Below are 11,645 nucleotides of genomic sequence, written 5' to 3'. Positions count from 1 at the left end.
TATGTATACCATTCCATTGCCTTCTCGCTTGCATGGTTTCTGCTGAGAAATCAGAGCTTATTCTTACTAGTTGTCCTTTGTAAGTAACTTTCTGTTTTTCCTGTGCTGCTTTCAGGATTCTGTCTTTGTCTTTGGTTTTGATGAGTTTGATGATGATATGCCTTGGTGATTTTCTTTTGGGGTCTATCCTGTTAGGGGTTCATTGGACTTCCTGAATGGATATATTCTCAACTTTCATCATATTAGGGAAGTTCTCTTTCAACAAATCTTGGACAATTTTCTCAGTGGTTTTATCTTTCTCTTCCTGTTCTGGAATTCCAGTGACACGTAGGTTATTCCTTTTGATGGTATCCCACATTATCCTTAGGCTTTCTTCCTTTTGTTTTGATCTTTTTACTGATTGATCCCTTTCCATAGAAGTATTCAGGTATTTGTCTTCAGTCTTACTAATTCTGTCTTCCATTGATCAATTCTACTCCTTTGCCCTTCCAATGTGTTACCTATTTCTGACAATTTAGTATTAATCTTCTGGATTTCTGTGTAGATTTTGAGTCATTTCTAATTTTTCATTTATTTTGCCATTTTGTTCTTATATTTTCTTCCAGAATTCTTCTAGGGTTTTGTCTGTCTTTTCCTTGGTCTGTCTCTCAATCCTTTGAGGATACCTAAATATAATTCTTTTGAATTCCTTATCAGAGAGTTCTAATGCTGCTTCTTCCTCAGGGATGTGTTCTGGGTCTCTCTCCTGCTCCCTTGTTTCTGCCACTTTATTTAGCTTCTTTGTGTGGACAATGATGGTCTGCTGTGTCCGAGACATCATGCCATTATTAAGATCTCTGTTAACTGTTTGTGAAGAGCAGCCAAAGATGAGTCAGGCTCTTCTTGATGGTGGTTTATCTTTGACCCGTTGGTGGAGAAGAAAGTGGTGGCTCTCACTCAGTAAGTGAAGCTTCAGGAGGTGTGGGTGTAGTTGTGTCGTATGGTGACTGTTATTGTCTTCCACTCAGTTAGACAAAAATAACAATTGAATAACCATCAAAAAAGTAAAGGCAAATAGACAAAAAATACACCGTTTAATCACACAGGAACAGTAATCAAAAAAATTAAAAAGGGAAAAAGAAGAAAACAAACAAACAAACAATGCACTATCTGGGGTAAGCACAATAAGAGAAAAAAAAAGATAGAAAAGAATAATAATGAAGAAACAAATGGGAAAAATGCAAAAAAGAAAAACAAGGAACGGGGTTAACCATGAGAAAGAAAAAGAAAAATTGCAACCAGGAGTGGGGAAAAGAAAAAAGGCTGAAAACTAGAACCTGGGAGGGGAAGAATAAAGAATAATAGTAAAAAGGAAAAAAGTAATGATAATAATAATAGTAGTTTTTAAACAGACAAAAACAAACAAACTAAAGAACAGAAAAAAGAAAAAAAAAAATCAGGGCAGGGCACCCAGGGTCAATCCAAGCACACAGACTGGGATGGAGTTCCTGCAGGCCCAGAAGGTGGGTGGGAGTGGGGGATGGCCGCACCTCCGGTCACCAAGAGGGTGTGGGGTATAAGCGTAACAAGGGGAATGTTGCACCTTTGCAGTCAGCCAGGTCCAGAATGTCCTTGGGGTTCCTGGCAAGTGGAGCCTGTTCTTAAGTCCCTGGAATCTGGGAGAATGCTGTTGCTTTTAAAATCCAAAATGATCAGTCTCCTTGTAAACATTCAAAATGGCTGTGCCCTCCAGCCAGAGAAAGGTCCACAATTCAGCCTGCCTTCCTCTCCTCTGCTTCCCCTTTTATTCCCCAGCCACCGGAGCAGTCCTCTGTGTAGTCCCTGGCTAGCAGGGCCAATTTTTAGGTTAACATTCTTAGGTCCTACCACCACTCAGGGGAGCTCTGGTAGTGTAGTGCCTAAGGCACTTGACTGCTAACCAGAAGGCTGGCAGTTCAACACCAGCCACTTCTCAGAAGGAAGATGGGGCAATCTACTTCTGTAGTGATACTGCCTCGGAAACCCAAGAGGAGGGGTCACTATGAGTCAGGTCCGACTCAACAGCACATAACAACAACAACAACACTCGGCAATATCCAAGGTGTCTGTGCTGTCAGGGTCACTGCCAGACTGCAGCTCCATATGTCTCCGTTTTTGGTGTTTTCATGCAAATTCTACTGCTAGTTAGAGTTTAGTCCACTTGTATATCCTTCCCTTCAAGCCTCAGGGGTCTAGGATTATCTTCTGTATCTGTGTTAATTGGTTCCCCTTTTCTTTTTTCTTTGTTGAAGTCTTTCTTTTTTTCTTTGTTGCAGTCTTTCTGCCTATTCTGCCATCTTACTAGAACTCTCTGAATTGATGCTTTTGAGTAGTTGGCATTGGAGAAGAATGCTAAGAATACTTTTCTGGTTACCTCTGTGACACACTGACAAGGATATACCAGAAATAGGATGCTTGAACCAACAGGAGTTAATTCTCTTACAGTTTGAAGGCTTTAAGTCCAAGTTCAAATTATCAGGCTCTAGGGGCTGTGTGAAACCCTCAACCTTGGGCTTAGCTCTGCCTCTTGGTCCCAGCCCACTAAAGCTAGAGGCATCTCTTCACTCAGGCAGCTACTGGCTGCTGAAGCTAGCAAGCCCAAAGTTGACAAATAAAATGGCACAGTCCTGTTGTTACCAAACCACATGGCAGGCCATTAATTCAAGTCCATTGAAAGTCCAATGTTGGCAGAGCATGGCAGGCTGCTGAACAACAACATGGCTACATGCATGGTCCAAGCGTGCCATAAGCTGGAGACCATTTCCAAAGCGGTTTCTTATATACAGGAAGCAGACCATGTCCACCTTTGTTCAGGTCCACTTAGTAAGTCTAATGTTATCTTGATTTCCTTATAATTTTCCCCCCATCCTTCATAGGATGGTCCCATTTACATGTTCTCATACCCTCTATCCAGGGAACATAACAGGGACCCTTCTTCACAAAAATCACCAATCCATGCATGCAGCCATCCTCAGGTTAGCCTAAGTATACAAGAAGGTCCATTGCAAGGTCATCGTTTCTAGACTTATTCAGACCTCTGGGAGGTTGTGCTGTGACTGACACAGACTCATGGTTCTGTTCTTCTGCCTGGCTTCCCAGAAATGCCTCCAATTATTCATGCCATGGCCCTCTATCAAATAATAATAATTTATGGTTACTAACTGGTAGCTTGTGACATCCTTTGTTTGCCCAGTACCATGTTAGAAACTTCTGAATGTGAATGACTTCAAGGTATGCATTCTGCATTTTATTATCCACCATGACTCCTACAGGCATGTGAGTTGAGTTCCTGCCGTAGAGAAACACATTTTCATCTGAGTAGTACTTTGACAGCATAAGATCAGATTTGGTATGTTGTAGGCACGTTTTCATTGTTTCTGAATAATGAAATGTTCATTATTATGTTTTGGATTTCCTTTTTAGACATGATAGCTAACGCTTCATGTTGAAGGAGGGGATAGTCACCTCTTACTTTATTTCTAGTGATATCATATTGCCTGTGAGCGTGATCTGTAGAAAGGAGCTCTGGTGGCATATTGGATAAGGCCATTGGCTGCTAACCAGAAAGTCAGTGATTGAGACTCATCAGTGATCTGTAGAATTCCTACGTTTACATATTTACTAAATATATGTTCATAAATACTATGTTGTGAGACTTTAGTATACTGGAGGAGGAAATGCACTCCCTTTTTAATTGTTACAATTTAGGTGTTTGGACCATCTTTAATGTCTGAGTATCTGCTGTCATAATTCTTTTTGTTTATGTGGGGGAGTTTTTATTTTTATTTTTATTGTGATTTGGGTAAAAGTTTACAGAGCAAATTCCTTTTCCATACAGCAGTTTGTGCACATTTTGTCTCCTGACATTGATTGCATCTCCCCACGGTGTAACAGCTCTCTTCCCACTTCCTCCCCATAGTTATCTCTTCCCTGTGTCCTTCCCTCCCATGCACACCTGCCCCCCCCCAGCCATCTCCCTGTGTAAACACTGCCTTTATGCTCCCATGATTGATCGCTCCAAGGAGTTTAGCTACCTGATATAAATGTTCACCCCATATGCCTGTCTGTTGTGTGGCTGGAAGATACAGGAGTAAATTCAATTCCAGACCTGAAGGGTGGCTAGGGGCCATAGTCTCAGGGGTCTCACCAGGCTCTGTCAGACCAGCAAACCTGGTCTTTTTTTTTTTTTATGATTTTGAGTTTTGTTCCACAATGTTCTCCCCCTCTCTGCAGGATCTCCTGCATTGATCCCCCTTTGAATGGGTGACAGAGGTAGCTGGGCACCATCTAATTCTTCTGGTCTCATGGTCATATAGGCTGAGGATCACATGGTCTACCATGACTTAGACTAATTGTCTCCATGCATCTTTGGTTTTCTTCATTCTTGTTTGCTGTGGATGAGGGACCCATCATTGCATCTAGATGGCTGCTTACAAGCTTTTAAGACCCCAGTTGCTACTCTTTATGTGGTTTTTTGAGTAAATTAAATTTTATTTCCTTTTGTGGTAGTTAAGTTTGTGTGTCACCTTGGCTAAGCCTGGTTGAGTGGCTGGGCAGCTGGATGTACTTATTTCCCATGGTAAGATTGGTAATTAATTCCATGGTGGAATGCATTGGTCTGCTTCCTGCATATAAGCAGCAGCTTTGGGGATGGTCTCTAGTTTATGGCACACTTGAACCCTGCATGTAGCTGTATCGTTCTTCAGCAGCCTGTCATGCTGTGCCAACCTTGGGACTTTCAACAGACTTGAATTAATGGCCTGCCATGTGATTTGGTAACATCGGGACTGTGCCTTTTTACTTATCAAACTTGGGTTTGTCAACCTCAGTAGCCAGTAGCTGCCTGAGGGGAGAGATGCCTCTAGCTTCAGTGGGCCAGAAGCAGGAGACAAAACTGAAGCCCAAGGTGGAGAGGCTTTCACCCAGCCCCTACAGCCTGGCACTTTGAACTTTGACTTCTAGCCCCCTGAACTGTAAGAGAATAAACTCCTGTTTGTTCAGGTGCTAAAAGGGCAAGGAGGACACATCTTCTGACCTCCTCTAGCCACACAAGAGGAAGACAGAATCACTATCAGTAGCCCAAAGCCCATTACTGGGAGGTCAGACATGCTACCTCCCTCCAGCCCTTTTCACCAACCGTTCCTCCCACAGCACCCACCACCTCTCTGCTGGGTTCGATAATTCGCTGCAGTGACCACACAGAACTCACAGATTATGGGGTTTATCAGGGAAGCATCAGGCTACAATTCAAGTTCAGGAGAAACGCACAGTCTCTCTCAGCCCACCGCCTCTTAGCCCACAGTCTTTCACACTCTCTCTCCCAGCAGTGCGTGTCCCTCTGTGTCTCACTCAGCAATGCGTGTCTCTTGCATCTTTTTCCCAGCAGCACATGTCTCTCAGGAGTGCACATCTCTTTCAGCAGCACGTCCTTCCTCAGCCAGCAGTCAGAGAGAGAGTTCTGCCTCTAGGAGGCTTCCTTTTGAGCCTGGCTGAGTGGCCAAACTAGCCACTCATAACATCAGAATTCTAAGCACCTGAGAGACAGCCCAGAGCATTGCTTTGTGCCACACCCCACAGAAATACCCCAGGTAGATAACTTTTACAATCAGGAGCTCCTCAGTTGCTCACAGCAAATTCCACCACAGAGTTTACAGACTTAGAGCTAGAAAAGCCATACCAGGTAATTTACTACACCACATAGGGCTATCCCATTTGTGGTATGTTCTTGTCAGAGTGGCACTAGGTAACCAGAACACCTTTTAACTAATCTTAACTAGTATAATAATTTTTCATTATTGGTACTATTCATTTTTACTACTAACCATGAAAAGCTGAAACCCTGCTCTGATGGCAAGGGTGTGAGAAAGCCAGGATTGCTTCTTGGTTTTACAGTTATCTTCCTTATCTGTCTGGCCTTTATTATGCAGAGAAGTCAGCAACAGTATGGAAAATCCTATGATGTCATCCTTAGTGTATTAACATTTTAAGGGTATCTTTCATATTCTATCTATTATAACCTCTTCCATATTTTTAAATTTTATTTGAAGTCTCCTTCAAAATGCTAAGTTGAATTACTTGAAATTGCCATTTTTATAGGTCAAAAAGATTGAATATCAGCATATTGTATGTTCAACCTAAATAAGTCAGTTTGGCCAAGGCCCAAGTCATAGTGCCAACTCTCTAGATTCCCTGTCGCACACCACGCCCTTCAGTTAGATCTGAAGGGAAAAAACTGACCAATTGTTGATATGGCTGACTTTACAGCCCTTCTTCCACTCTTCTTGGTGGCTTTTGAAGTCTTTTTCACATAAAGGTTCAGAACTAACAAGAATGCATATAGGTGTTTTAAGGAGATCTTTGATTAATACTTACAAGTAAAATTCTTACATTTTCCATTTCAAGGTTATATTTTAGTACAATCTAATTATTTACCTGCTTCTGAAATCAATGCTACTGAATTTTTTAAAAATTTCTTCTGAAACTCTTAGATTGGCTCTTTGTGTTCTATACCTGTTACTGCCTTCTGAACTGTCATCATCATTAGTAAAATTCCTTATGGTGGTTTATGGGAGGAAGGGGCAGGGAGGATACTGTATCTTCAACTGCCTAATCTGCAGTCTGCTTAACCTGGCTCTACTCATACCACCACAATGTGTGACTCTAGCTTCTCACAGTTTCTTTTCAAAACAGTTAATATTAACTAACTTATTTAGGCCTTTAAACCCTTCTGTCATGTGCATTTGCCACCAGACATCTTTCTACATTTATTTAGACATTTATTCTCCCCCTTTTTAATATAATACTTTGAATAAAGCCTAACCTGTTAAAAGATTTTTTGGTCTGTCCATTGATGTTGAGTTTATCTTGATATATAATTTTTTTTTTTTAATGAAATTTTAAAAAATGTGTTGAACATGGAGGAGGTGAGTTACCTTGTACTGATGCTTCACTTTTTTATACTCCCCTTAGGAAAATTTAGTATGTATAAATATGTTCAAATAAACATTTTCTATAATTATTATGTTTATCCCAAATCCTTCGTTTTCCTGTTTCAAAATTATTAAGAGGCAGGTTTGTATGTTGCAGATTTTAGTCACATGCTATAAAACACTACAGGTTGGGTTGTTGTTGTTGTTGTTATGTGCCGTCGAGTCGGCCCCGACTCATAGCGACCCCTCCTTGGGTTTCCGAGGCAGTATCACTACGGAAGTAGGATTGCCCAACCTTCCTTCCGAGGAGTGGCTGGTGGGTTTGAACCGCCAGCCGTCTGGTTAGCAGGCAAGTGTCTTAGCCACTATGCTACCAGAGTACCAGATACATATGTACAGGGTATGGTGGCAGCACAAAGGAAGGAGTGGACAGTTATCCCTGGGGGAGGCCAGGAAAGGGTTCAAAGATGAGGGGCCACCTGCCCAGGTTTTAGGAAGTAAATCCAAGATTCAGCTCAAGTTTAAAAGCACTCCCATGAGTTTGATCATTCAGATACAGCTCTGTGCTGTCGTTTGGACTGTTGGAGAGACTTCACCTCGTCACTTCCACTCTTCCACCGCTGACCCTCAGTGGAAAACTTAGAATTTGCGTCTTGATTTCAAGATGCCCAGATCCTGACTGGTTATGTAAAATTTGGCAGTGTAGGACTTTCACAGAGTAAAGAAAATTGCACACATTGTTTATTTTTAATGGTACCATCTATCCAATCACCAACTCTAGCTTAATAACACTACATACAAATTAAATATTTTACCAATGAAAGGGAGTCACTTAGCAGGCCTGGAGTTGACAAAAAGCAGAGCTGGAGAAAGATGCATTGAATTTCATGTTTCTGTGACTGATTATTCCCTATCTAGGTTGGTGACCAGATTGTTGAAATCAATGGGGAACCTACACAAGGCATTACACATACTCGAGCAATTGAGCTCATTCAGGCTGGTGGAAATAAAGTTCTTCTTCTTCTGAGGCCAGGAACTGGCTTGATACCTGACCATGGTAAGTAAAGTAGCCAACTAGTAGCTGTAAAGTTGTGTGTTTAGGAGGGGGACAGCAGAAAACAAAGGAATGTCAATTTGGAATGGATCGGTATTTTACTAACTAATTCAAGAGGTGAACACCAGAACCATCTAAAACTAGTTACACAGCATAGCCATTATAGTGTTATGATACAAGTGATTTCAGGAAGGACTTTTGTTGGAGCAGAATATATTTAAGCTGATTTCAAAAGAAAACATATAGTTGCTTTTGTAGGGAGATGTGCTAGAGGCAAACAATCTAAATGTTATGAAAAACATTTTAAATCTCTTCAGAACTTCAGCTATATAAGACCAAACGGTCAACACTTACCCAGAAGTAAAGATGAAAAGGCAAAGAGGGGAAGGGAAGCTAGATCAATGGAAACAGAACAAACAAAATAGAAATAATGAAAATGCTGACACATTGTGAAAATTGTAACCAATGTCATGGAACAATTTGTCTAAAACTTGTTAAACGGGAACCTAATTTGCTGTGTAAACTTTCACCTAAGACACAATAAAATTAAAAAAAAAAAAATCATTAGAACATCCCAGCTTTCTCTCCTCCCTGGCTAATTACATGTTACCAACAAATGTTACTTATTTCTTTACATTAAGTTTATATCTTAATGAGTAGAACTTCAGGATTTTCCAGTCATTTTTCAAAAGCAAGTTGCTGTAGCCCTGCCTGAAGACAAGTTGGACCTAGGACCATGTACTCCTATACTCATATTAAATTTGCTTGTTTTCATTGTATTTTTGAAAAATCACTTATTTTTTTCCAGTTGAGTGTACTATTTTAGAAATAAAGGTGGGATCACACCCACTTAATAGTTGCCCCCCCAACCCCTACTTTTGAGGGTGAAATGTAGACATGACCTCCTACAGTCCCCTTCTAGCCTATGATTCTCTGACTGTATTATCTTCCACCATCTGCTTGTAAATCATACATTCCCAGTGACATCTTTGCTAACTGCACTGTGATTTTTTTTTTTTTTTTTTTTTTTTTTTTTTTTTTTTACATAGTCCTAGGCTTTTTCTCTTCCTTCTTCAGGTTTGGCTCCTTCCGGTCTGTGCTCCTACGTGAAACCTGAGCAACATTAAGGCTTTCAGGGCTTTTCTTGGTCTTTCCTTAAAAAGACTTGGTAAATTTGCATGTCTTGTAAATCTCTTCCTTCTTTATTTTTTTTCGTTATAATTAAAAGTGATGCTATTAAATACATCCATCCTATCTTCTGTACTTTTCAATTTTCTTTTGACATGAAATTTGATAGCTTAACTCAACAAAATTATTTACAAATGCCCATGAACTTCATTCTGGTTACCACAGTTTGGTCTCATTTGTTAATTAGTTTTGGCATATTAAGATATATCCATTGGTAACTGCTTAAGTAGTAAACTTCTTGGACCAGGTAATTTGGTCCAATTTCATTTTTTAATCCTTAATCATAAGCTTAATTTTGGGCTCTATTACTTATAAGTAACTTACCTATTATAATTTATCTCACTAATTATATACATAATTGGAAAAGTAGTTTGTGTATATAAACAGCCTACCCTTTATGTACAAGTACAGATGTCTGTACACATCTGCTTATATACACATAGATACAAACATATATAAACTTTATTTTAAAAATATCCATACTCAGCTGTTTAAGCAGTTCAATTCAAATGGCTGTCAAAGTTCAGAACCTATTGTTCCTTTTTATAATTCTAAAATTTAACAGTGCCCCTCATACTGCCTTTTTTTTAGGTGATTGGGATATGAATAATCCTTCATCTCCAAATGTGATTTATGATGAACAGTCACCATTTCCCCCATCTTCACATTCTGCTTCCATATTTGAAGAGTCTCATGTGCTGGTAATTGAAGAACCTTTAATGAGAGTTCAGATATGTGAAAAGGCAGAAGATTTGAAGGACATTGTGCCTGAAAAGAAAAGCACTTTAAATGAAAATCAGTCTGAGATAAAGCATCAGTCTCTTGTCCAGAAAAATGTGAATAAGAGGGATCCACCCAACAGTCATGGACACAGTGAGGAGAAAAATCTATCAAAAGTAGAAAACGGTGTAACACAAAGAGGTCGATCAGCTAGTCCCAAAAAGCCAGCCAGGCGATGTGCGGAGGCACATCTGGAAAAGATTCCAGGTCCTCTGAAAACTGACCCCAAAAGAAGACCTAGAGATCGATCACTCAGCCCCAGGAAAGGGGAGAATAAAAGTTCCATCAGCACCAGAGCAGGGGCGGGACGAGGTCCCTGCAGAAAAAGCCGAGAACGGTCTGCTAGCCCAAGGAAGCAGCAAAAAAGTGAAGGAAGCGGAGAGCAACCAAATGCTGAAGCCAAACTACTAGAGGGTGAGAGCCGACGAACAGGCGGCCGTGCTAGTGACAGTGCTGAGCAGATGCAGGAAGGGAAAGAAACATCAGGTGGCATCAAGAAAGATACAAAGCATAGTCAGCCTGGAAAAAACAGAACGAGGTCTCCAGAGAAAAAAAGCAAGCAACTAGATGAAAAGTCTCTTCCATCCAAAAAGACTAATAACACTGTTAGACGAGTAGTATCTGAAACTGAAAAAGGACAAAAAAACACCGTAGGAGAACTAAGTTCTAGCAAAGATAGAATAGGAGAAAATGTCAGAATCGCAGAAAAGCAGCAGAAGCAGGAACCTGAAGAGAGAATAATTTTAAATAAAATAGAAGATCACAAAGGCAAAGAACTGGAGGCAGCTGACAAGAACAGAGAGGGTGGGGGGCTCAAACCTGAAAGTAGTTCTCCAGTTAAGAAAACACCAATAACTCCAGGGCCCTGGAAGGTACCAAGTGCAAATAAAGTCACGGGCACTGGGGTGGCCGAGAAACGGCTGTGACCTTTAGTATAAAACAAAGAAAAAGAAGTTTTAATCTTTTCTTACTAAAAAACAGCATTAAAAAACAAGTTTGTTTTTTTCTTTTTTCCCCAGAAATTCTTACACACACATAAGTACATTTTAATTTGAGCATCAGGTTACCTAGGCTGCATGAAGGGCCTCTCTTAAGATTGCTAAGAAACAACTGTCCTCGGCTGGCCGCGCCCCTTTGCCCTCAGGAAGGCGCTGCATCCGCGCGCTCGCTCGTCTGACATGCTATGCGCTCAGGCTGCGCAGCCCCTCGTTGGGAGAGTCTCAAGTGATGTATGTTGATATTGACAATGTGATCACAACTCATTCTGTGTTTGTGCCAAGTATCGATCTACTAAATCATGTCTGTTTTACCCTTCTCACTCAGATATTTCCACATTACTGAAAAAGCTCAGTTTGGCTTGGAAGTTGATACTCTCAATAGCATGTTGCATGTTTACAGAAATATTTGAGTCCTTGCAGAAGAAGAGATTGTTAGCTTATCATTTAAAGGTGGCAGTGGCGTCTTATAACAGCTACTGACGATGTCCCGGTTTAAAAATAAAACCCCGAAACATCACTAAAGAAAAAAAAAAGAGTCAAACAAACATTCATGTTTTCTTACAACTTTTTATTTTAATTTGGCTGGATAAATTGTTTTAAATAACTGTCAAAGATAGGGCTTACAAGTGAATGTTTAAAATGAGGAAGCACTTTAAGCAATAAAGATCTCACCTCCTG

At 40.4% G+C, this 11,645-nt stretch overlaps 1 protein-coding gene across 1 annotated transcript in view; it reads left to right on the top strand.

Moving 5' to 3' along the window:
- MAGI3 (membrane associated guanylate kinase, WW and PDZ domain containing 3) overlaps positions 1 to 10,895 on the top strand; it is a 417,822-nt gene extending 406,927 nt beyond the window's left edge. The window contains exons 20-21 of the mRNA XM_007949070.1: positions 7,866 to 8,004; positions 9,781 to 10,895. Of these exons, the coding sequence (XP_007947261.1) occupies positions 7,866 to 8,004; positions 9,781 to 10,895 (1,254 nt within the window). The remainder of the gene's footprint in view (positions 1 to 7,865; positions 8,005 to 9,780) is intronic.
- The last annotated feature ends 750 nt before the right edge of the window (positions 10,896 to 11,645 follow it).

This window comes from Orycteropus afer, unplaced genomic scaffold (assembly GCF_000298275.1).
Source record: "Orycteropus afer afer isolate SDZICR_OR568_19922 unplaced genomic scaffold, OryAfe1.0 scaffold00010, whole genome shotgun sequence".
Classification (NCBI taxonomy): domain Eukaryota; kingdom Metazoa; phylum Chordata; class Mammalia; order Tubulidentata; family Orycteropodidae; genus Orycteropus; species Orycteropus afer.
The sequence above is the reverse complement of the archived record's forward strand: the minus strand, read 5'-3'. Positions and strand labels throughout refer to the sequence as shown.